General features: G+C 32.8%; 4 protein-coding genes across 5 annotated transcripts; all 4 read left to right on the top strand.

Annotated features, from left to right (window-relative positions):
- The first annotated feature begins 181 nt into the window (after positions 1 to 181).
- On the top strand, positions 182 to 3909 carry LOC135835093 (speckle-type POZ protein-like). 2 transcript variants are annotated; one of them, XM_065349183.1, is made up of 2 exons: positions 182 to 459; positions 2436 to 3909. In XM_065349183.1, the coding sequence occupies exon 2, from the start codon at positions 2556 to 2558 to the stop codon at positions 3654 to 3656; it is 1101 nt and encodes a 366-aa protein (XP_065205255.1). In that variant the 5' UTR covers positions 182 to 459; positions 2436 to 2555; the 3' UTR covers positions 3657 to 3909. The 2 variants fall into 2 exon arrangements, with proteins under 2 accessions (XP_065205255.1, XP_065205254.1); XM_065349182.1 differs by having other exon boundaries at positions 183 to 459; positions 2452 to 3909.
- A 10137-nt stretch (positions 3910 to 14046) lies between these two features.
- On the top strand, positions 14047 to 16270 carry LOC135833665 (protein roadkill-like). Its single transcript, XM_065347430.1, has one exon. It carries the CDS (start codon positions 14800 to 14802, stop codon positions 15871 to 15873), a length of 1074 nt encoding a protein of 357 aa, XP_065203502.1. The 5' UTR covers positions 14047 to 14799; the 3' UTR covers positions 15874 to 16270.
- Positions 16271 to 17780: 1510 nt separating this feature from the next.
- On the top strand, positions 17781 to 20538 carry LOC135835092 (speckle-type POZ protein-like). The gene is made up of 2 exons (XM_065349181.1): positions 17781 to 18002; positions 18805 to 20538. The coding sequence occupies exon 2, from the start codon at positions 18928 to 18930 to the stop codon at positions 20041 to 20043; it is 1116 nt and encodes a 371-aa protein (XP_065205253.1). The 5' UTR covers positions 17781 to 18002; positions 18805 to 18927; the 3' UTR covers positions 20044 to 20538.
- Positions 20539 to 24010: 3472 nt separating this feature from the next.
- LOC135834022 (speckle-type POZ protein-like) lies at positions 24011 to 24487 on the top strand. The gene has a single exon (XM_065347861.1). It carries the CDS (start codon positions 24011 to 24013, stop codon positions 24485 to 24487), a length of 477 nt encoding a protein of 158 aa, XP_065203933.1.
- The last annotated feature ends 2761 nt before the right edge of the window (positions 24488 to 27248 follow it).

Raw genomic sequence — 27248 nt, 5'->3', positions numbered from 1 at the left:
ACGTGTCGAAGACATAAATTATTTTTTTGTAATCATCGGTGACTTCCTTGCCCGATATCGCGGCGTTGCCTTTCTACGTTCATGGTTATTTATCATAATCTAGGATGTATTGATAGTTTGATTTGATACTCTGCATTTTTATACCAGTCAGTGTTCTCCTCTCCTGCCCCCTCTCTCTGCATATTCTCGGAACTTCCCAATTGCACTATCGCCACTTTTTGTTTGCCTCTTTGCCTACGTCTACGTCTACACTATAGACACTGTAGTCTACATTTCTACTGAGTGTGTCTCCCGAGCGACTGGTTGGCAAATGTCTGTCTTTTATCTTACTATCATACATGGTTGTTAGTTCTTGAGCTATCGGTCTTCCTAGAAGTTGGTTGTGTTTTATTGTGAAAATATAGTTTTCATTTGCTGCACAGAGTTATAAAAGTAGCGTCAGTTTTATCAAGGAATCAGGTAAATGATATCATCATTAGTTCCTATACTTACGTACGTACGTATTAAATATCTCAAGTCTCTGAAATTAATCTAATTAGAATGCTATATCCACTTTGAATATGGATAGGTAGATTTTGTTCCTCCTTATCTACTTCTTTAGAATAAACATTCGCAAACGAAATCCATTAATATAGTTACTTACTGCGTTCATAAAATGCTGAGAATTTTTTTAGATTGCAAATTGGCTTATTGAATTATTAGGGCGGATCTTGACATAAATAATGCTTAGGTAAATGTTTGAAACTGATTCAACGGGACAAAGTTTGACAATTTGTATGAAGGAGGATTACTTACCTACCTGAAACATATTAAGATTGTGATTTTTTAAAAAAAAAACAAATGCGACCGTTTTGACTTTTTCTTTTAAAATGAATAAATTGCTCATGCGTATAGGTATAACCTTTTTAATTTCCGTTAGATCAGGAATTTAAAAAAAGTACCGACCGACCTAGATAGGTAACGTAACATTTTATCACGTATTAAAAATACATTTTGCGAATGATTCGAAACCACGAGTTGATAGAATCAAAAAAATTTACAAAAAAACACTTTGATAAGTTTGTAATAAACTACTGCAAAATGTTATATTAAAATTTCAGATTCAGAAAATTATTGCTTGAAACTGTAACTTTTGAAATTTAAAAGAAAGTTGTTGGAAGATGAAGAAAATTTGAATCAGGCACAAATTTTTTACATTCGACGCTTCGATGCATATGATCTAAATTATTATAATTCAACACTCAACCAAAAAAAATTCAAAAATGTCAAACATTTCTTAAAAATTAGATTTCATCTTTCACTCTAAAGATAATTTTTTTCAATTTCCCTAAATTTCAAGACTGAAAAGTGAAAATGAACAATTAAAAAAATTTAAGTAAGATAAATTACCTAATTAATAATAAATTTTATAGAACTTTTGTAATCTTCAACATCAAATTGCAAAATTAAATGTTTTCAAAATGAAAAACACGTCCACCAGATCTTACACTGCTCATCTATTTTATTTCATATTTGCTGTACGAGAAAATTGGTTTTATAAGCTGTCGAAGTTGTCAAAAAAGAAAATTGAACCCTGTGTTTTGAGACATTACATTTTCTATTTGCGAGTCCTGAAAATATTGACGTGTTGAAATTTCATTCCAAATTCTGATCGATCTGACCTTTCGTCGCGGTTTGCACATTTAATGATTTGAAGAAATCCTCGTTTATCAAACGTCTTTTTCATTCAAGTATCACAACCTTATTTTTCATCAGTGTAACTTTTTACGTGGAAATGTTTTTAATTCACCGGTTTCACCCTTAGAACTACAGGGTGTTCTCTTATTCGTGAAAATTTACTTACTCACAAGGAAACCTCTCGAGTCGTAGGTACACCTCCGTTTTTGACATAATTTACGTAATATAGTAGGTATGATTCAGATTCAATAGGATGGTTTTAGACAAGATACAACCATTCGAGCAAATTTCAAAAATTTTCTCACCAACAGAAAATTTTTGATTTGAATTTTTCTTCTCATAATATGTAGCTTGAAACTGGTGGTCAAAAATGCGCTTAAGGAGTCCGCTTCCACCTCAAAATTGGCCCATTATTAGCTTTCTCAACCAAATTTTCACGCTTTCTAGAGAAATTTTAAAATTTGGGAGAAATCAAAACAATGTAGTTTCAGGACAAATTTTCAACAATTTTCATCGAATAATCGTATGTTTTTAAGAAAGAAACTTAAATCCTTGAAAAAAAAATGCTTAATTTTGGAATTTGAAAAATTTGTCAAAAGTTAAAAAATCACTTTGGGCAGCTGAAATTTTGGTTATTGGGGTTTCATGCTGAATTTATGCTCTTTTCAAAAATCGCTTTCTCATTCAAACGGTAGATGAACAACTCGAGAGGTTCCCTCGTCAATCATTCATACGAAAACAATCACCAACTTATGTAGTTAATTTTTATTTCAGGTTATCAAACATTGAAACGAAAGGGAAAGCAAAACAACTGCAGTAGGTACTCTCAACCTCCATAAACTGTCTTTGCTTCTGTCTATGTAACTGAAACGATCAACATGTCATCGTGTCAGTCCAGCCTTTCAACATGTGCGCCCGCAGAAGAATGCTGGTGTAGTACAGTTCAATTTCATGAAACGGAGTATACTTGGAAAATAGATGATTTTAATGTTCAGGCCCAAAAAGGCGAAATTATTAGATCTCCTACGTTCTTTGCTGCTTCAAATGATAATTTTAAATGGTATTTAGATCTTGATCCTGAAGGCGAAAATGGTGAAAAAGATACTATTGGTTTATTCTTATTTCTGAGCAGAAGTAGTACTCGCAAAAGAGCATTTACAAAATATGGGTTTTCAATTTTAAGCAACGATGGTCGCGTACAGAATAATTTTACCAAGCATCCTGTGTTTCACGAATTCAACAACGACTTGGTGGAATCTGCAGATGGAGATGGTCGAGGCTGGACTAATTGTCTCAACATAGACGAAACATTCAAGAATAAATTTTTACAAAACGACGCGCTAACGATTTCATTCCATTTGGCGTTCTTTGAAATGGACCACATAAGCATAGCGGAAATTTTTTGTCGATGTAATATTGCTCATTTTGAACATCTTTCCAAAAATTTTCTATCAGCGTATGAAAATCGTGAATTTACAGACTTTACGATCTCAGTGAAAGGTAAAGATTATGCAGTTCATAAAATTATTTTAGCTTCTTCTTGCAATTACTTCTACAAAATGTTCAAAACCGATATGAAAGAGAGTGTAGAAAATCGCGTAGAAATGACTGATGTAGATGAGGCTGTTATGGACGAAGTATTGAAGTTCATTTACGCAGGTAAATGCGAAAATACGGATAATTTAGCCTGCGACTTATTAGCTGCTGCTGACAAGTATGATTTAGATGATTTGAAAAAGATTTGCGAAGACTCGGTTTATATGTCTCTATCAGTAGATAATGCGTCGAATGTTTTGATATTAGCAGATCGGCATAACGTTAATAAATTGAAATCAAAGGTGATTGACTTCATAATTGATAAATCCTCAGAAGTCATGAATTCGACAACTTGGAACGAGAACATGGAGAAGCATCCAAGATTACTGAATGAAGTGTGTAGGCTAGCTTGTTCTCGTTTATTCAAGAAAACGTCCGGCTAACTGATAGGTACCTGTACCTTACCTACTTCAATTCACTATATCTACTAGTAGGAATTTTGGTTCTCATTCATTTGGTTAATACTTTTCCATGTCTGTTTAAATACGTGTACCAAATCTAAGCATTATTTATTTTTACTTTAATTTTTGTTCATTTTTCTCTACAATGGGTACCTCTACCTATACACTATACTATATACATATTGTATCATTGCATATCTACTTAAAATCGAATACATGGGATATTTCGTTTTTATCATTGAAAAATTTATTTATTATGGTAAAAGGTAGATTTCGGATTTGATTAGGTAGGTAATTTTTGTCGCAATTTTCCTACAAGTGCTTGAAAAGATACTTACGTACCTTCTGATTTGAATGATTGCCCCTGTTGCAAAAATGTCGTTTTATGTCAAGTTTTTTCCTCAATATTGGATATCTATATTTACCTACTTACCTAAAATTTTTCTCTGAAATGAATACTTGAAATTCTACAAGAGCATATTCTAAAACTATCGTAACCAAAATTTCAAATGCTAAAGTTTATTTTTGAATTTTTGAAAATTTGAAAAATTTCATAAAAGCTTTTTTAAGGATGAATTTTGAACTTTTTCATGAAATGTAATTTGGTTTGAGCAAAACGGACTAGAATAAATCCTCCGATGCACCTCTCACACATACCGATTTATTTATACTCATGCAAATATTGTGTCGAAAAATTACAGTTTTGCACACGAACAAGAACTAGAAAAAATTTTCAAACTCTAATATTGAAGAATTTTCGAAAAATGATGAAAAATCAAGGAAAAATTTTAATAAAATTCTCATTCCAATTTGATGAATTTTTAAAAAATATTAAAGAGACAAAAAATCAAAATATTTGAAAATTTCGTAATACAGTACTATTGAAAAATTTTCGTAAGTCTTTAAAATTAATCTACCTACTTCAAGATAAGGCGCAAATTTTTTTCAATTTTTTTTCACAATTTTCATTTTTAGGAGTTGATTTTTGACAAAAAATGCTATTGAATTTTTTTTCGCTTTTGAACATAAATGATGAATTTTTGTGCAAACCAAAAATTATTGAAAAGTATTTCATTTTTTACGAATAACAATATCATCCCTGGGGTGTCACAAGCGAATCCAGGCGACTTGTCCACCCTTGGACATCATAATGTATCGACGATGGTTCGTGGTGGATGAAAATTAGCTGCAAAGCAAATAGGGAGGCGAGTTATTTAGATGTTTTATTTTTTTATTCTTTTTAATTAGTGAAAAATTCATCCCCAAGGTGTTATACACGGATCGCAGTGACTTGTACAATCGAACAATCTGACGTCATATTCGTATTCAGCGTCACAAAAAACATACTATTTCATGTGCCGCACGAACAAATCCCTTTTTTGAACTTTCACCCTCTTTGGGGAGGTGCTGGGGGCCGTGGATGGGGTCCAATCAAAAATCTAACGTCATATTCGTGTTCAGCGTCACAAAAAACATACAATTCGATATATCACATGCCCCAGATTTTCTTTCAAAAGTTTTGCCCAAAATTAGGGGGTGGGGAAAAATTCACCCCCAAGGTCTTACACGCAGATCGTGGTGACTTGTCCACTATAAGGCGTCATATATCGATGGTAGATCATGGCCAAAAAATTAGCTGCTGAAGCGAACATGGTGCCGAATGATTTCAATTTTTATACTTTTTTCAGTGTTTTTTTCGTGTATTTTTGTGATTTTTCGATATTAAAACCCCCGTAACTTCTCCCTCCGTCAACTTCAGCAGCTAAAATTTTGGCTCATAATATATTTTTTGATGCTCTATCCGCCTGTGAATAAAATTTTTCGATCGGCGTGTCATACCTTGGGTAGCTCCCTTTGTAAGTACTACCAACCTATAATTTTTCTCCAAAATTCTATCGAGGCCTACGTGTTATGCTGTTTTTGGATTCTTGAAATTTTTAATAATTTTTTACCTTAGAAGTAGGTAACAATCTTCGATTTGAATACTTATAACGAGACTAGATCAAAAAAGCATTGATTTTTTTCAAACTTTTTATCTGGATTTTATAAATTGGTCAAAAATCCAGTTTTGAACTCGCACTCCTAAGTACGAGTATGTATAACTTGTACAAAGCCAAAAGGCATAAACGTACCGAATAAATTGAATTGAATTGAATTGAAACGGTCAAGACAGTTTTCAAATGTGAAATGTGAGCTTCCTATGGACTTATTGAGATTGCAATTTGCACAATAATATACCTTAGTGTTCTACGATGATGAGAATGTGTCAATTTTTCCCCCAAAAAAAGGATTTCATAACACTTTATAACATTCATTTTCAAAATTCAAACACATGGTGTGAGACAGACAAGTCGAAGGACATTCAGGGTATAAAATCGAATGTACACCAATGAAACCCTGGGCTGAACAGCTCAATATCAAGTGTAAAATGTGAGGGAGGTGATGCTTGTATGGACAAAAAAAAAAAATCATGCACAAACCATTGAGAAATTTGCTGTGGACACAAAATTTACCACTTTTTGAGAATTACCCTTAAAATAGAAAGAATTATTCATATTGGTTCGTAAAATAGAAAAATAGTTCAAAAATTGACCTTGATAGATTTTTTTTTTTGAAAAATTCTCCAAAAATTCACTTTTAGTGTTTCCTGTAATGTGCATGACGCTACAACACGTAGTAAGTACCACATTGCGTTGAAAAAACTCGTTTAGTCAATGTTCTGCAGCTCCCATCTGTCTGCATAAATTCTTGGAACTTCTGATTGTTTCCTATGGCCTGTATTCACTATGGCTATATTTTGTTAGATTCTGTATACACGGCTGGCGACTTCTCTCTATTGAGGTGAGTATTGTCTCTCTGATACGACAGGCGAACGGGTTGGCGATTATCTGCCTTTTCTATCCTACACCTGAGTATGATATGTGGTTGTTATTTTTTAAGCTAAGCTACTATAGTTCTTTCCAGTCAATAACGCGAGTTGGTTGTGTTTTATAGTGGAAATATTTTTCATTTGGTGCAGGTGCACAAAGTACATATAACTATAGCGTCGGTTTTATCAAGGAATCAGGTAAATGTCATCATCATTAGTACCAAATAAGATTTTTAACGCGTGAGGATACCATTTCAAGTCTCTGAAATGAATTTGCACAGGAATACATTTTGTTCCTCCTTACCTACTTTGTTATTTTGCAAAGAAAATCTACTATAGGTATTTATAAAATGTTCTTGAAATTCTGAGAATAATACCTAGGTAACCAGATAGATACTTTAATTACCCGACACGTTACTATTTAAGTAGATTCACCTCTACATAAGTATACTCGTAGGATAGGTATTATACTATTTATCCAACATTATCTACTGTAGTATGTTTCCAAAATGAAAATAGTTTCTAATGAAGAAATTCTGAGGCGTGCAGAAATTTTTCACATTCGAATTCGATCCAAACGATGTAAATTTTTATAATTCAACTAAATTTTCAAAAAAATGAAATAAAAAAATTCAAAAAATTTCAATCTTCAACATTTGAGTTTATTTTTCACTCGTAAAGAATTTTTTTCAATTTCCCTACATTTCAAAACTGAAAATAAACAACTAAATAGGTATTCAAGTAAGTTGAACTGATTATTAATGAATTATGATGTTAATGAAATTTCATATACTTAACTTTTACTTATTTGTAATCTTCAACCTCAAATTGCATAACGAAATGTTTTCGAAACGAAAAACACTCTATCAACCTATTTTATTTCAAAATACTCGTATGTTGTACGAGAAAAGTGTTGTTTTGTAAGTTGTTGAAGAATGCCAAAAAAAAAATGAAGCACTTTCTTTTGAGAAGTTAAATTATCTCTTTGCGAGTCCTAAAAAATTGACGAATTGAAATTTCATTCCAAATTTTGATCAATTTAGCTTCTTGTTACCTTCAAGGTTGAAACAAACTATTGGTCAAAAATTGCCCTCCGGGAGTCCGCTCGCACCTGAGAATCGGTCCATTTTTAGCTTTCTCAACCAATTCTCAAGTCTTCTGGAGACATTTTAAAATTCAAGAGAAATCACAATAGTTTTAGGACAAATTGTCAATAAGTTTCTTTTTTTTTTTTTTTTTTTTTTTTTAACAGAAACTTAAATCCTTTAAAATGCTTCATTTTGAATTTTGCAAAATTCCTCAAAAATTGAAAATTCAATTTGGGCAGCTGAAATTTTGGTATTTTTGGTTAAGGGAGTTTCATGCTGAATATTATGCTCTTTTCAAAAATCACCGTCTCATTCGAATCAGAGACTAACAACTTGAGAGGTTCTCTTGCTAAGTCATAAGTCATTTATATGGCAAACATCATCAACTTATGTGAATCATTTTTATTTCAGATTATGAAACATTGAAACAAAAGGGAAGCAAAACAACTCTGAAGTACCTACTCTCAACCTCCATAAACTGTCTATGCTTCGGTCTATTTAACTGAAACCAGTGGCGTGCACAGAGTTGAAAGATTACCGGGCATTTTTCATTCATGACGATACCACCACCACCCCCCCCGGCCAAAATTTTTTTCAAGTCAAAGACGAAACTAGACGTTTTATTTTAGGAAGGGATAGGGTCAAGCGGAAATTTTCCAACTGATTTGGAAAAAATACTTATTTTACCAAGAAAACAGTCAATTTTAAGAATTTTGCTGATTGAAGTAGTATTCAATTCAGATTTATGACTGTTGATGAAAGTTATCTTTAAAAAAAACAACAAAATTAGAAGCTTCATATGGAATGTTGTATTGTGGAAAAGAGAAACAATAGACCCAAGCGAAGCGAGGGCAAAAGCATTTGAAAATTTGTATTTTGAGATGTGAAAAAACATTGACGAGTTCATTTTTTTGGCTTTAAAATATTCTAGAATTTGAATAAATGTTTTTTTAATTCAATTTTAAAAAGGAAAACTAAGTGAACGGACCCGAACAAAGTGAGGGGTGAAGTAAATTATTTGGTATTTTTTTAAACAAAAAGTAAATTTTTCTATCTTGGGCTCTTCAAAAGGTGAAAAAATATAAAAATTATTTAGCCCGAGCGAAGCGAGGGCAAAAGCTTTCAAAAATGTCTTATTCAAGTTCCAAAAAATTAGGTTTCTTTGTTAATTTACCCATGATAAATCTTGCGATTGATTTCGTCCATGCCAGAAGTAGATTATCAGCTTGTCACTGAATATCTTATAATTATGTATCTACTTGTTCATTTTTTAAAAATTTTTCCAGATTTTTAATTTGATTTATTTTTTAAAAATTTTCAACTTGTAAACATTTTTTAATTTGAAAACTTTTCAGTTTATTGAAGTTTTTTTTTTTTTGCAAATCAAGCATTCAAAGTGTTTTGAAAATTTTGAGTATAGAATGAAAAATCAGTTTTTTTTTTTGAAATGATTAAATAATTAAAATTTAACCAGCTTAGCACAAAAGTTTACATTTTTCAAATGTTCAATATGAGAATTTCTGGAATTTTTCTGTTAATTTTCATACTTTAGTTTTATTCTTAAAATTTTTGAAAGCATCATCATGAAGGGCCCGAGCGAAGCGAGGGCAAACGCTCTTCAAAATTTTTAGTTTGAAGAAGCAAAACTACTGTAATTTTGATACGAAATTCTAGTTTTTCCATCACTCACTCAGTGGCGGACTGGGTCGGTTTGGGCCCCCTGGTGGATGCACCGAATGAGGCCTCTAAAATTTTTTTCTTCCCCTTAAGAATCTTTCTCGTTCTGTTTTTTTCTCAGGTTTGGATACTTGAATGTAAGTTGTGCGGTTGATTTTTACTTTTGTCTTTTTATTCAATATTATTATTATGTAGGTTTAGTAGGTACCTAATAGCAAAAAGAACCGATTTTTTTTTGAAGAGCGAGGATGAAGGAGAAATTTGCCATAAGAAAAAAATATCGAGTATGCCGAATTAAATGAACTTTTTAAAAATGAAATAAAAGATAAATTGACAATTTTGTCAATTGATATACATATTATGTAATTCATATTTGGGCTAATGAAAAATTCTAATTTCCCTTCTGAATTTATGAAAGTTTCAAAAAATGTATTTTTTTCGATTTAGAAAAGTGATAGAAATTGACCCGAGCAAAGCGAGGGCAAAAGCTTTTAAAAATTTTCATTTCAAAAGGTAGAAATCGATGGTTTTGAAAAATTTGTTCACTTTTTTAGCACAAAATTTTAGAACTTGAAAAATTTCAAGTTTGAAAATGAAAAGCAAACAGGCTCTGAGTGGAGTGAGAGCAAAATCTAGTTTCGAGAAATAGAAAAACAACGTTTTTTTATAGGTGAGAAGTGTTTTTTTTTGTTGAAAAATTCCATGAAATTTGAATACCTATCTACTCAATAGATTTTTATAAAAGTTCGATCTCAATTTGAAAAAAAAAAACACACAGGCCCAAGTGAAGTGAGGACAGAAAATTTCAAAAATTTGTGTTTTGAGTGGAAAAAAACAATGTTTTTTGTGGTGACTGATGAGTTTATTCTTTTGATCACACAATTTCAGAACTTGAATTTACTAAAATTGAAAATTTAGATTTTTGAAGAAAAAATCTCACAAAATTTTTCGTTGGAGAAAGTCCAAATATCATCTTTTGTTGGTTTGAACATGGCTCCGGCGCGGGGGGCCGCTTGTTGTTTCGGGACCCCTCACAATTATGAATAATTTGAGAAAGAGAAGATAACAAATTCAGCCTGAGCAAAGCGAGGGCAAAAGCGTCTGAAAAAATGAGAATTTTGAGAATAGATTAGTGATTTTGTCCGCAAATTAACGATTTTGCCAATAAATTCCGAATTTTTAAAATATGAATGAGAGGGATATAATACCTCCTCAACCCCCTTAAATTCGCCCCCAGACTTTCTGATCACGTTTCAAAATATTTGTGAAATACGACATTTACCTACCCATTATTTTTTTTCATTCAAGTTATAACTTATTTAATGTAGTACGTATAGAGAAGTACCTAATACCTATAGGTACTATTCTATGGTGAGTGTGTGCAGCAATTATCAACTCGCTGTGTTTAGTGAAGTCAACGATATTATGGAATAGTTTAGAGTTGAAAACAGGGTGGTTCGAGGGGAGAAGGGTGCAAAGAGGCAGATCGCCTCGAGCCCACGCTTTCTGGAGAGCCCGTCAAAAGAAGGGCCCGCTATGAAAAAAAAACCATTTCCTTAAATTCTCGAAACACAAATTTTCGAAAGCTGTTGCCCTCGCTTTGCTCGGACTTGTTTTCTTTTCTTTTCCAAAATTAACATCCTGAAAAGATCTTTCAAATCCTAAAAAGGGTATTCCCCGTTAAGATAGGTGAAATGGCCCTGTTCTCAGATTTGGAAAATCATGATGGATTATTGTTGGGTACCTCCAATAAAAATTTTCGAGCGGAATTTCCGCCCCCCAACCCACCCCCCTTGGTCAGTATAGCCAAAAAACGCGTTTTTTGTGCGAAAAATTCGGTATCCATGAGTGGTGGGGATAAAATTCTGGTACCACACGGAATGTGTAGGGAAAGCCTGGGCCTTTCAACACGATTTTTTTCAAAAAATTTTATCGTAGTGGTGGGGGTAAAATTGACAAAAGAAAACTTTGAAGCGCCACAGCTCCGAACTGAAGGGTACTACACAAAAACTGTTTTCGCCAAAATGTGTCTTTTTACTAGTACTTTCTTCCTACTAATCCATGAAATTGAAATTTTGTCTGCAAAAGGCTCATATTTGCAAAAAACCCTGAAAAATACGAGTTTTTCGCGTTTTTTTGCAAAATTATGCAAAATATGCAAAAAATGTATAGAACAAAACACGTTGAGCGTTGAATTTTACCCTAGAAAACGTGTTCAAAAGATTGTCAAAACGCTCATCTACTGAGCTAAGCGCGCGCACACATCACATCTTTGCAGCAAAGTCATGAGATGAGGTATGGCACCTCACTGTGCAGTATCTGATAAAGTGATAATTGTTCGTTGGTCATGTCGCTACATAGTATGGGGCGAAAAAACGCTACTACAAACTTGTCAAAAATTCCTGCATTTGCCAAAATTATCAAAAAAGTCACCTTTTTGTAAAAATTATAAAAAAGTTCAGACTTCTATCGAAATTATCAAAAAGCACTGTTTTTGGTCATAATTGTCGAAAATACATTTTCTTCTGAATGACGTAATATTTTTTGTAAAAATGAGCAAAAAAACCGGTTGTTGTCCAAAATTTCAAAAATTCCAATTTCTTTGCCATAATTTACCAAAAAATCTCGACTTTTTGTAAAAATTGCCAAAAAAAGCACATGTTTTATGCCAAAATGTTCAAAAATTCTTATCACCAGAATAATTGTAAAAAAAAGTCTCATTTTCGCAAAAATTGTAAAAAAAATTATTAAAAAATCCCAACTTTTGTCAAAATTTCCAAAAAAGTCCCGTTTTTGCAAAATTGTTGAGAAAATACCTTTTTTTGACGTCATCAAGAAAGTCCTAATATTTTTTGCAGAAATGACCAAAAACTTTGTTAGTAGCCAAAATTTCAAAATTTCCTTCTTTTGCTAAAATGATCCTAAGAAGTCCGCGTTATGTTTTTTGCCACAATTGTCTGCAAAGTTCTGCTCTTTCCTAAATTGTCAAAAAAATCTCGTTTGCGTCAGAATCGTACATATAAGTTCCTTTTTTGTCAAAATTATAAAAAAACTCCTAACTTTGTAAAAATTGCCAAAAAAAACTCCTGCTTTTTCCCAAAATGTTCAAAAAATCTTGTTGCCTAAATTGGCAAGAATTCTTGATTTTCCAAAAATTATCCTTAAAAAATCCTGTTTTTTTGCCAAATCATTGTCAAAATTTAATTTTTTCTTAGTTATTTCAAAATAAATAGGTAAATTACATGCCTAGGTATCGTAAAAAAAACTTCTGCTTTTAGCCAACATTTTCAAAACTACTGCTTTTTGTCAAAATGGTCTGCAAGTTCCACTTTTTTGACGAAATATTGTGGGCAAGGGCCTTTTTCTGATGAATTATCCAAAATAGATTGAAGGTACAGTTTTTGAAAAAATTGTCAAAAAGTCCCAACGTTTATCAGAATTTGTCTCAAAAGTGCTGCTTTTTCCATTTTTAAAATCAATACTTGTAATCTTATAGGTATTTTTTCTCTCGATTTCTTTTTCTATTCATCTTCTCTAGTTCCTTCAGAATAGAAAAAAATCTGATCCGAAAAAAATGTTCAATTATTCTTGTAAATAAAATGATAGGTACCTACATACATATGTTTATCACATCAATCTATGGATAAGATACACAACGTGTACTTTTTTTTTTATAGAATAATTATGTAGTAATGGGTAAAGGAACTTCAAAAATGCTAAAAAAAAATTGATTTTTCAAACAATTTGTCCCGCATGATGGGTCAAGTTTTTGAATTTTGGTGAGATTTGTTGAACATGTGTGTGTGGTACCTATTGGATTTGAAAAAGATTTTGTTACAATTTTTGAAAATTGAAATTGAAATTGAAATTTGTATTTTCTGCAAATACTGATTTTGAGTTAGATTTCTGAACAATTTTTGGGTAATTTGCCTATTCTTGGTAACTTTTTGTAAGTTTGACTTGCAATATTTTCATTTTGAAGGATTTTTTTTGGCCAAGCATTGTGGAAACGTGTTTAAAATGAGAAGACTGAAAATTATAACTGAATCGCTCTGACGAAATTTGAATATTTTTGGTATTTTTTTTTTCCAGAGAGCTCATGATTACAATCTAAGCTAACTTCAGTAGATGAGCGTTTTGACAACCTTTTGAACACGTTTTCTAGGGTAAAATTCGACGCTCAACGTGTTTTGTTCTATACATTTTTTGCATATTTTGCATAATTTTGCAAAAAAACGCGAAAAACTCGTATTTTTCAGGGTTTTTTGCAAATATGAGCCTTTTGCAGACAAAATTTCAATTTCATGGATTAGTAGGAAGAAAGTACTAGTAAAAAGACACATTTTGGCGAAAACAGTTTTTGTGTAGTACCCTTCAGTTCGGAGCTGTGGCGCTTCAAAGTTTTCTTTTGTCAATTTTACCCCCACCACTACGATAAAATTTTTTGAAAAAAATCGTGTTGAAAGGCCCAGGCTTTCCCTACACATTCCGTGTGGTACCAGAATTTTATCCCCACCACTCATGGATACCGAATTTTTCGCACAAAAAACGCGTTTTTTGGCTATACTGACCAAGGGGGGTGGGTTGGGGGGCGGAAATTCCGCTCGAAAATTTTTATTGGAGGTACCCAACAATAATCCATCATGATTTTCCAAATCTGAGAACAGGGCCATTTCACCTATCTTAACCGGGAATACCCTTTAAAAGCGAAACAAACTCCTCGCATACATATACAAAAACGTCGTTTTTTGCTTTTTTTCAAAATACAAATTTTCAAAAACTTTCGCCCTTGCTCGCTGAGGCCACTTTGTTTCTTGTTTTAAAATAAAAAATTCACATTTGGGTCCTCAAAAATCCAAAACATAAAATCTCATATAAATACGATATCAATCGGCTAAATTGTTATTATTTCCCTACATCAGTTGGAAAATTTTCAGTCAACCCCCCCCCCTCTCAAACCGCTATATATTTTCGTTCCTAGAAATGTTCCCAAATCATATTTCTACCGCTGGTCTTGTACTGATAGGTTATGGTATAAAAAATGAATTTTGTTGAGTAGAATTGAATATTATTTATAATAGGGTTAATTTATGGCATTTCAATGGCGGCACTAGTTTTTGATCACTTTTCGAAGTTCGTGTGAAACGACATTTGCCATTGCCTGCTTTTAAACATATCAACTGATCACGTAACACAACACTTCATCGCCATTCTTCATTCAAGTCATAATAGGAGGACATAGGTGGCCGGTGGGTACTACTTTGATAGCAGTATTAAGCAGTTTAATATTACTTCATTTCTACTTTGATTTAACAATTTATTTCACAGTAGATTTTTTGTCTGTTTTTTTTCCTAACTAACTCATTAAATATTTGCCTACTACCACCATCATCGCCGCCGCCACCACCACCACCACCACCCCCCCCAAAATTTTACCGGGCATTTGCCCGGTAAAGTATTAGAGTGCACGCCACTGACTGAAACGATCAACATGTCATCGTGCCAATCTAGCTTTTCAACCTGTGCGCGCTCAGAAGAATGCTGGTGTAGTACAGTTGAATTTCATGAAATGGAGCGTACTTGGAATATAGATGATTTTAGTGTTCTGGAGCAGGAAGATGAAACTATTTCATCTTCTTTATTCTCAGCAGATTCCAATGATAATTTTAAATGGTATTTGGACTTTGAACCGGAATGCGTCGGGTATAGTGGAAAAAATACTATGTGTCTATACTTATGTCTGAGCAAGGAACATAGTACTCGCAAAAGAGTATTTGCAAAATTTGGTTTTTCAATTTTAAGTAACGATGGTCATTCAGAGAATAATTTTACCGTGGGTTTCAAGTATCACGAATTCAACAGCGAATCGGATGTTGATGTTGAAGGATGGGGAAATTTTCTCAGTAAAGATGACACTTTCAAGAATAAATTTTTAAAAAACGACACGTTAACGATTACATTTTACTTGACGTTTTTTGAAATAAACGACAAAAGCATGCCTGAAATCTTTAGTCGGTGTAATATCGCTCATTTCCAACATCTTTCGAAAAATTTAAAATCAGCGTTTGAGAATCGCGATTTTACAGACTTTACGATTTCAGTGGAAGGTAAAGAGTATCCAGTTCATAAGATTATTTTAGCTTCTTGCAGCGATTACTTCGCCACGATGTTCAAAACTGGTATGAAAGAGAGTGCGGAAAATCGTGTAGTAATTACTGACGTAGATGAGGCTGTTATGGATGAAGTATTAAGGTTCATTTACACGGGTAAATGCGAAAATATCGATTATTTAGCTTACGATTTATTAGCAGCTGCAGACAAGTTTGACATAGGTCATCTGAAGAAGATTTGCGAAGACTCGGTTTACAAGTCTTTATCGGTAGATAATGCGTTGAATGTTTTGATATTGGCTGATCGGCATAATGCTAATGAATTGAAATCAAAGACGATTGACTTTATCGTTGATGAATCTTCAGAAGTCATGAATTCGACATCTTGGAACGAGATCATGTTGAAGCATCCAAGATTACTGAATGAAGTGAAGGAGCGAGCTGGTTCTTCTTGAATCAAGAATACTTCCGGCTAGAAGTAACCGATACCTTTACCTACTTAAGTTCAGTGTCTACTAGTAAGAATGTTAGTTCTCATTCATTAGGAGACAATGTCTAGTTCCTGATTCGATTACTTAATTTTTTGTAGCTTAAATGTAAACAGGTATTAGTTTTAATTTTTATTACTTGCCTACTTCATTTGTGTTAATTTTTGTTTAGCTACATGGATACCTACCTAATATATTGTATCGTTACATATCTACTTAAAATAGAATAGGTACATGGGATATTTTCATTCATTTATCATTTAAAAATTTACTCTTTTATTGCTTAAATTTAAACGGGTACCTATATATTAATTTCAATTTTTATTACCTACTTGCATCATTTTTGTTCATTTTTGTTTACAATAGGTACCTACCTACCTACATATTGTACCATTGCATAACTACAATTTATTATAAAATAGAATTCACGAGATGTTTCGTATTTATCATTTAAAAAATTTACTTATTTAGAATGGAAAAATCTAGATTTCGGATATGGTTAGGTAGGTAATTCTTGTCGCAATTTTACTATAAGTGCTCGAAAATTTACTTATTAGGTATTATCTTTTGATCTGATTGTACCTGGTAAAATTCTCTTATTCGCTCAACAGCCCAACAGGCGAAAATGCAGTTTCATGTAAAGTATTTCTTCTCAATATTGAATACCTACCTACCTACTTACCTATAATTTTTCTCTGAGATGAGAACCCTGAAATTCATCCGAGGCTTACGTGTTGTGATTTTTTTTGATTCTCTTTCATGTAATTTTGAACTAATAAAAATTTTAAATCATTTTTTGCTCATAGTAGGTATTATTCATCAACATTAGGTGACCAGTTGTAGGTACATATGATTGATTATATATTTTATTTTTACCTAACAAAAGAATGTTTTGAACTAATGACACTTTCTGATTTGAATGAAACTAATCTGAATCGAAAGAGCATGTTCTAGAACTACCTATCATAACAAAATTTCCAACGTCTGAAGTTGGTTTTTGAATTTTTCAAATTTTGAAAAAATCATAAAAGCAATTTTAATGATGAATTTTGAACTTTTTCATGAATGTAATTTGGTTTGAGCAAAATGGACCTGAATAAATCCTCCAATGCAACTCTCGCACACATCGACAACTTCCAATTTTTGGGACGATTCCGGAACATGTAGTAATTTTTTTTCTTTTTCAGAAATTAAAAATCGCTCTGAACGAGGCCAAAAATATGTAGGTGAGTACTAAGTAGTTGAACCTACGTTAAGGCAATCTTGAACTGGCACAATCTGCGCTAACATGGTACTAGATTAAAAGAGCATTCATTTTTTAATTTCTGTATCTGGAATTTGTGAAGTCAAAAATTCAACTTAATTTCGCGATAACCTTCCTGAAAGAGTGAAAAGGGTGCCACATAAATTTGAAATTCTTGGAGAAATGTGAAAACTCGTTAGAACTGGGCTTCTAAAAGATCAAATTGAAATTTGTTTCCAGGTGATGGTGTGGACGATATCATGTCGAAAAAATCGCTAATTACATAATGAATGGCGGAAATGCAAACCATGCCAAGTGCCAAAAATGTTTTTTGTATTGAAAAAACGCATTCCGAAAAAAAATTGGCACTTAGCATAGTTTATTGCATTCCGCCATTCATATACCTTCTTGTTCTTTGAAAATTTGATTTTTTCACTCTGTCGTCTTTCTGAAATCAACATATAAGTACCTACCTACCAACTTGTACTTATACGTATTATACAAATTGTATTGAAAAAACAGGTTTTGATATTTCCACCATTCATTCAGTGTTCTCTAGCTCCCGTCCGTCTACATATTCTAATTCTTGGAACTTCCAATTGTTTCCTAAGGCACGTTCTTTCAATTGACTATACACTACTCATGTCTTTGATGCGAGTGGTGACAGGTAGGCGAATGTCTGCCTTCTATCCTACTCCTTGATATCATGTGCCATGTGGTTGTTAGTTTTCAAGCTATGCTATAGTTCTCTCCACTCCAGTTAACGTGAGTTGGTTGTGTTTTATTGTGTAAATATTTTTCATTTTGCTGCGCAGAGTTATAAATTAGTGCCCGTTTTATCGAGGATTATAAGGTACGTAAATGTCATTATTATTGGTGCATATTTAATAAGATTTTTCAAAATTTAAGGGTATCATCTCGAGTCTCAGAAATGAATCTCATCAGATTATTGCTAACTATTTTGAACATGGATAGATTTTATTCCTCCTTACTTCTAAAAATTTGTGAACAACATCATCTGAACATCTACTAGATATTTTATGTAGGTACCCTAGAAATGCTGAACTTATTTTTTTGAAGATTGCAAAGTGGTTTGTGGTACCACGTACTCCTATCTACATATATTAGGGCGGATCTTAACAAAAATAATGCTTAAATGTTTGAAACATGGTTCAACAGCACAAAGTTTGACAATTGTATGGAAGAGGATTACCTAAAACCATAAAACATAATTAAGATTATAATTTTTTCAACAAAACAAAATGCGGTCGTTTTGATTTTTCCTTTCAAATGTAACTATAAATTGCTCATGAGTAGGTATTTTTAATTTCCGAAGGGAAATTCAGATGATTCGAAACCACGAGTTAAAGGAATCAGAAAAGTTACAAAATAAAACTTGGATACTATAAGTTTGAAGAAAAACTAGGTACTGCAAAATGTTGATATGATGAAACCTACGAGCTGTTTATTATCACAATGAAAAATTCAATTTTGAATTTTCAAATCCAGAAAGAAATTGCTTGGTTAAAATTGTAACTCACTTAATTTAAATTTAAAAGAAAATTGTTTGAAATTTTTAAAAATTCTGTTTCGAAAATTTTAGGTTAAAACAGATGTTAGAAGATAGAAACTTATGTGATTAATTTTTATTTCAGTTTATGAAACATTGAAACGAATAGGAAGCGAAACAACTGAAGTACCTACCTACTCTCGACCTCCATAAACTAGAGTTCCCTACATAAACTGTCTATGCTTCGGTCTTAACTGAAACAATCAACATGTCGTCGTGTCAATCCAACCTTTCAACCAGCGCGTCCTTCCAAGAATGCTGGTGTAGTACAGTTCAATTTCATGAAACGGAGTATACTTGGAAAATAGATGATTTTAATGTTCAGCTGCAAAGAGGTGAAATTATTAAATCTCCCTTATTTTATGCTGCTTCAAATGATAATTTTAAATGGTATTTAGCACTTTATCCTGTAGGCAAAAATGGTGATAAAGGTACCATTGGTCTATACTTATTTCTGAGCAGAAGTAGTACTCGCAAAAGAGTATTTACAAAATATGGGTTTTCAATTTTAAGTAACGATGGTCGCCCACAGGATAATTCTACCAAGAATTCTGCTTACGAATTCAACAACGACTCGGTGAAATCTGCAAATGGAGATGGTCAAGGCTGGGCCAATTTTCTTAACAAAGATGAAACTTACAAGGATAAATTATCGGAAAACGACGCGTTAACGATTTCATTCCAGTTGGCGTTCTTTGAAATGAACGTTAAAAGTATAGGAGATATTTTTCGTCGATGTAGTAGTGCTCCTGCTCATTTCAAACATCTTTCCAAAAATTTTGTATCAGCGCTTGAGAATCATGATTTCACAGATTTCACTATTTCTGCGCAAGGCAAAGATTATCCGGTTCATAAGATTATTTTAGCTTCTTGTAGCGATTACTTCGCCAAAATGTTCAAAACTGGTATGAAAGAGAGTGCAGAAAATCGTGTTGAAATTGCTGACGTAGATGAGGTTGTTATGGGTGAAGTATTGAGGTTCATTTACACGGGTAAGTGTGAAAATACGAGTACGGATAATTTAGCTTACGACTTGATAGCTGCTGCTGACAAGTATGATTTAGATCATCTGAAAAAAATTTGCGAAGATTCAGTTTATAAATCTCTATCGGTAGATAGTGCGTTGAATGTTTTGTTATTGGCTGATCAGTATAATGCGAATGAATTGAAATCAAAGACGATTGACTTCATCGTTGATAAATCTTCTGAAATTATGAACTCGACGACTTGGGACGAGTTTACGTTGAAGCATCCTAAATTAGTGGGTGAAGTTTGTAAGCTATCTTGTTCTCGTTTATTCAAGAATAAGGCTACTTCCGGCTAGAAGTAACTGATATGTACCTGTATACCTACCTATTTCTGTTCAGTGTTTGCGACTAGTAATGTTAGTTCCTGATTAAGTTAATAGATAGGTACTTTTTTAAATATCTGTTTAAATATGTAATCTAAGGATTATTTTTTATTCATTTTTAATCCTTAATTTACATACATATGTAACATTGCATCTTGCAGACTCAAAATTCAGTTTCAATCTCAAGTTCTTTTGTATTTTTTAAATTTTCGTACGTGTAAGTATCCATCTATGGGTAATATTTTTTTTATCGGAAAGGTTTTATCCTCCCTTTTGAATGTTGAACATTAGATTAAGTATGAGACAAGTGGATAAAGTGCAATGATTCGTCATTAATTTCGTATCCGTTTCGTTTCCATTCGCTATAGAACTTTAACTTTTACGTTTCTTTTTATTAGAAATATGTACTTATACAGTTTGTTTTTATACCTACTTATTTACATTTTCAAGTAAATATTTTACTATCGATTTGCTATGTATTCTATTTTTGACCCCCTGGAATCGACTAGAAACAGGTTTGAATCGTTTGGAAAGGTTCTGGAGCCTCCAGCAGATTTTTTAAAAAATGGCTCTGAACGATGCCAAAAATATGTAAGTAGGTAGGTACTTTAAGACAAACTTGAACTGGCACAATCTTCGCTCGAACAACACGATACTAACAAAGGAACCTCTTGAGATGTCACATTGAAAAGAGCATAGTCTAAAACTCCCCAAACCAAATTTTCAGCTGCCCAAGTTAATTTTTCGATTTTTGGCGAATTTTTGAAAATTCAAAATTGACTGTTTTTGGCGATTTATGATTTTTTAAAAAAAAAGTACATACTTGATCAATAAAAATGGTTAAAATAAGTCCCAAAACTAATATCAATTACCCAAATCCAAATTTCACCATTTCCAGCCATTCTGGAGCCTCCAGAGCGATTTTTCAATTTCTCCAGAATTTTGAATTTGCTCCAGAAGGCGTGAATATGAAGTTGGGCAGCTAAAAATCGAGTTGTATATTACACTCGAACTGCTTAACATGATTATCCACATTTGAGCCGATTTTGAGAGTGACACTTCAAAAGTGGCTTTATTGACCAGCTCTTTTCAAAATTAAAAAATCAAAAAAATCCAAAGTTTCCCGTTTGGGTGGAAATTTTTGAAATTCATGCGAATCGCTGTATTTTGTCCAAAACTAACCCCCCAAATCCAAATTTCACAATTTCCAGCCATTCTGGAGCCTCCAGCGCGATTTTTCAATTTCTCCAGAATTTTGAATTTGCTCCAGAAGGCGTGAATATGCAGTTGGGCAGCTAAAAATCGAGTTGTGTATTATACTCGACTTGTGTAACGAGTTTATCTACATTTGAGCCGATTTTGAGAGTGACACCTCAAGAGTGGTTTTTTGAGGTGTCACTCTCGCTCCAAAACGGCTGGAAATGGTAGAATTTGCGCTCCGGGGGTTGGTTCTTGAAGAAATACAGCGATTCGCAAAAATTTCAAAAATTTCCACACAAACGGGAAACTTTTAATTTTTTTGATTTTTTAATTTTGAAAAAAACTGGTCAAAAAACCACTCTTGAGGTGCGGAAATGGTGAACTTTGGATTTGGGTAATTAATATTAGTTTTGAGACTTATTTTGACCATTTTTATTGATCAAGTAGGTACAAACTTTTTTTTTTTTAAACATAAATTGTCAAAAACAGTCAGTTTTGAATTTTCAAAAATTCGCCAAAAATCGAAAAATGAACTTGGGCAGCTGAAAAATTGGTTTGGGGGTTTTAGCCTATGATGCTCTTTCCAAAAATCGCGGTCCCGTTCAAATCGGAGTGTGACTCCTCAAGAGGTTCCCTTGTAAGATTAAAAGAGAATGGATTTTTTTCATTTTTTTAATCTGGAATTTATAAATTGGTCAAAAATTCAGCGTAATTTCGCGATAACCTTCTAAAAGGGTGAAGGGTACGTGCCACATAAATTTGAAATATCCGGAGAAATTTGAAAACTCGTTAGAACTGAACTAAAATGCCTCTAAAAGATCAAATTGATGTTTTGTTTTGAAGATGATCGTGTGGACCATATCTTGCCGAAAAAATCGCTAATTACAGATATTAAGTATGTAGGTATTTTGAAAATTTGATTTTTTTCACTCGTTCTAAAATTAACATAATACCTACTCGTAGGTACATCGTGTTGAAAAAACAAGTTTTGATAATAAATAAGGCACACATACCTACTTTGCATTTCCACCATTCAATGTTCTCCAGCTCCCGTCCGGCTTGCCTTATTCTTGGAACTTCCGATTGTTTCCTAAGGCCTGTATTCTTCTTTCAATTTGACTATACAATTGTCATTATGTCTCTCTGATGCGACTGGTGACTGGTTGGCGAATATCTGCCGCATTCTATCCTACTCCTTAACATCATGTGGTTGTTTGTTTTTATTTTTAAGCTGTAGCTCTCTCCAGTTAATGTGAGTTGGTTGTGTTTTATTGTGAAAATATTTTTCATTTGCTGCACAGAGTTATAAAATTAGTGTCTGTTTTTAACGAAGATTAAGGTACGTACCACGTAAATGCCATTATCATTGGTGCTTATTTAATAAGGTTTTTCAAAATTTTAGGGTACCATCTCGAGTCTCAGAAATGAATCTTATTAGATTATATTGCTAAATATTTTGAACACGGATAGATTTTATTCCTCCCTGCTAGCTGATATCTAGATATCTAAGTAGGATGAGGAATGAAAAAAAAAAAAAAAAAAATACCATAACCTACCTATATTACGTTGATTATCACGCGCGAAAATACATTTTGCAAATTATTCGAAACCATGAGTTAATGGAATCAGAAAAATTACAAAATAAACTCTTTGATACTGAAACTGATACCTAAGAGCAACATTTTCAACTCAATGGAAGATTCAGAAAGAATCTAGTTGAAAGTGTAACTTAATTAAAATTTAAAAGAAAATATTGTTGTTTCAAAAATTTAAGGTAAAAACAGATGTTAGGAGATAGACTCGAGAGGTTCCTTATCAGGCATTCATATGGAAAAATCATCAACTTACCTATGTGATTAATTTTTATTTCAGTTTATGAAACATTGAAACGAAAGGGAAGCAAAACAACAGAAATTACTCTCAATCTCTATAAACTGCCTATGCTTCGGTCTATGTACCTATTGTACCTGTACCTATGACTGAAATGATCAACATGTCGTCGTGTCAATCTAGCCTTTCAACCTTCGCGTCCTTTGAAGACTGCTGGTGTAGTACAGTTCAATTTCATGAAACGGAGTATACTTGGAAAATAAGTGATTTCAGTGTTAAATACCGACAAAGGAAATCTATTAAATCTCCCTTATTTTATGCTGCTTCAAATGATAATTTTAAATGGCGTATAGACCTTGAACCCGAAGGCGAGGATAGGGGAAAAGACACTATTGGTCTATATTTATCTCTGAGCAAAACCAGTACTCGCAAAAGAGCATTTGCAAAATTCGGGTTCTCAATTTTAAGTAACGATGGTCGCTCACAGAATAATTTTACCCCGAATATTACGTCTTGGGAATTCAACAACGACTCGGTGCAATATTTACATACTCTCTAAATTTGAAACAGTCAATTTCACTGCTTAGCAGTCACGACATTTTGCCTTTTTAAAGCAGTAGTTTTTTTTACTGCAAAACAGTGAAAAATTACTGAATTGGTCAGTAAAAAATCATTTTGACTGACCAATTCAGTAATTTTCCACTGTTTTGCAGTAAAAAAAACTACTGCTTTAAAAAGGCAAAATGTCGCGACTGCTAAGCAGTGAAATTTGACTGCTTTAAATTTAGAGAGTAGTGCTGATGGAGAATGCCGAGGATGGGCTGATTTTCTTGACAAAAACGAAACTTTCAAGAATAAATTTTTACAAAACGACGAGTTAACGATTTCATTCCAGTTGGCGTTTTTTGAAATGAATTATCAAAGTGTGCGAAATATTTTTCGTCGATGTAGTAGAGCTGCTCATTTCAAACATCTTTCCAAAAATTTCGTATCAGCGTTTGAGAATCATGATTTCACAGATTTCACTATTTCAGTGCAAGGCAAAGATTATCCGGTTCATAAAATTATTTTAGCTTCTTGTAGCGATTACTTCGCCAAAATGTTCAAATCTGGTATGAAAGAGACTGCAGAAAATCGTGTAGAAATCACTGACGTAGATGAGGTTGTTATGGGTAAAATATTGAGCTTCATTTACACAGGTAAATGCGAAAATGCGAGTACGGATAATTCAGTCTACGATTTAATAGCTGCTGCTGACAAGTATGATTTAGACCATCTGAAAAAACTTTGCGAAGATTCAGTTTATAAATCTCTATCGGTAGAGAGTGCGTTGAATGTTTTGATATTGGCTGATCAGTTTAACCCTTTCGGCTACGAGACAAACTGACGGATAAAATTCGAAGTGCTTTAAACTGAGTGAGGTCGGTTGCTGCCTAGAACTCAAAATTTGCTGGAAATCGAAAATTCAGAAAGTATTCATGTCACAAATGGCAATAAACCTTAAATTGTCTATTATTCCATTTATGACACCAAATAGCATTATAAATCAAAATCAAGCCTACTGAGGCATCTGATATTTCAAGATGAAAATATTGATAACAAGCATTTTTGAAAATAGAAAAAAAGATGAGCTAAAATAAAATAAGTTTGTGTAAAAAAAGAAATTATTGAAGAAAAACAAGGCATGCGACTTCAGATAGTTATTCAAACTGCAAATGTTTGAAGGTAATTGCTTGTGGGAGGATTAAAATTGATGGAAAAATCTTTGTGTTATAGAGAGCATTTTTTGAAATTTTGAAAACTCGTGTCACAATTCTACCTGAAAAGTATGACATCATTTTCATTTTCTGACACATACATCTCTCTTGAGGTGATTTGCTTGGGTGAGTAAGTTACCTCAGAAGATGACTAGATGAACTTTTGCGAGCATTTGAATTTTATGATAGATACTGTGTCATAATACAGCTCTCAATCTATTTGTCATAAGGAGATAATAAAAATAAGATACGTACGTCATGTTGTGGAATTACTGGAATTACTTTTTAGAAGTCATCTTACAGATAATGAATTGATTGAACGCAGTCTTTATGACACAGTATTCATCATAAAATTCAAATGCTTGCAAAAGTTTACACAGTCATCTTCTGAGGCAACTTACTCACCCAAGCAAATTATCTCAAGAGAGATGTATGTGTCAGAAGATGAAAATGATACATATTTTTCAGAATTTCATTAAAAATTAGCGTTGAATTGTGACATGGGTTTTCAAAATTTTGAAAAATGCTCTCTATAACACAAAGATTTTTCCATCAATTTTAATCCTCCCAGAAGCAAACACCTTCAAACATTTGCAGTTTGAATAACTATCTGAAGTCGCATGCCTTGTTTTTCTTCAATAATTTCTTTTTTTTACTCAAAATAATTTTATTTTAGTTCATCTTTTTTTCTATTTTCAAAAATGCTTGTTACCAATACTTTCATCTTGAAATATCAGATGCCTCAGAAGGCTTGATTTTGATTTATATTGCTATTCGGTGTCATAAATGGAATAATAGACAATTTAAGGTTTATTGCCATTTGTGACATGAATACTTTCTGAATGTGCGATTTCCAGCAAATTTTGAGTTCTAGGCAGCAACCGGCATTACTCACTTTAAAGCACTTCGAATTTTATCCGTCAGTTTGTCTCGTAGCCGAAAGGGTGCCAATGAATTGAAATCGAAGACGATTGACTTCATCATTGAAAAATATCCAGCAATCATGAATTCGACGGCTTGGGACGAGATTACGTTGAAGCATCCTAAATTAGTGACTGAAGTGTGTAAGCTTGCTTGTTCTCGTGCATTCAAGAAAACTTCCGAATGTAGGTACCTAATCTAAGCATTGTTTTTTCACTTTTATTTGTTAAGTTCTCTCCAGTGTCTCATGTCATGTCTGCTAACAGTAATCTCAGTTCCTGATTAGGTTAATATGGACCTAATTTTTTTTTTTATAGCTCTTTAATACCTAAACTAAGCATTATTTTTTACTTTTATTCCTTATTTTTTTATCCACTTACCTACATTGGTAATTACCTATATATATTAGATATTATGTAACATTGCATCTTGTGGACTCAAATTTCAGGTTCAATTTTTTTAATTTTTATTTTTGTATCCTACGTTTATGTATAAGTACCTATTTGTGTCTCATTCTCATCTATAATTTTTTCTTATCGGAAGTATTATATCCTTCCTTCTGAACGCCGAACATTGGATTAAGTATGAATTCATCATAATTTCGTATCCGTTTCATTTTCATTAGCTAGGTATGCTAAGTACATAGATGCTACTTTTACTTTTATGTGATTTTTTAAAATAAAAAATACAGTTTGTTTTTATACTTACCTTCGTTTTCAAGTACCTAAATATTTTACTATCGATTTGGTAAATATGCATTGCAGTAATTTTTCAACTTTTTAAACTCCGAACGGGGCCGAAACTGTTCTAAGGAAATCCTGAACTGGTATTATCTCCGATTAGAGCATAGGCATTGCGAATTTGAGACTAGATTAAAACAGCATTGATTTTTTTCATTTTTATCTGGAATTCATAAATTGGTCAAAAATTCAGTTTTGAACTGACACTCCTGCAACTTTGCGATAAGCTCTTAAAACAGTCGAGAGGATGCCAAATAAATTAGAAATTTCCGAAGAAATTTGAAACCTCGATGCAGGTAGGCTCCAAAAAGATCAAATTGAGATTGTTTTCACTTTTCAAGGTGATCGTGTTGATAATATCTTGCCGAAAAAATCGCTACCTTGTTACAAAAGTACCTCCTTTGAAAATTTTATTTTTTTCACTTTTTCTAAAATTAACATCATATATGTACTTACCTACGTCATATCTACGTTGTGTTGAAAAAACACGTGTGAGATGATAAAAAAAGGCACGCATCCTTTGCATTTCCACCATTCGATGTTCTGCAGCTCTCTCGTCCGTCTGCATATTCTTGGAACCTTTCAATTGTTTCCCAAGGCCTGTATTCTTCTTTCAATTGACTATACACTTGTCACAATGGCTCGAGTATAATATGTCTCTGTGATGCGACTGGTGACATGTTGGCGAATATCTGCCTTCTATATCTATCCCACTCCTTATTATCATGTG

The sequence above is a fragment of the Planococcus citri genome, chromosome 2, assembly GCF_950023065.1.
Source record: "Planococcus citri chromosome 2, ihPlaCitr1.1, whole genome shotgun sequence".
NCBI lineage: Eukaryota > Metazoa > Arthropoda > Insecta > Hemiptera > Pseudococcidae > Planococcus > Planococcus citri.
This window is presented reverse-complemented; position numbering and strand designations above follow the sequence as displayed.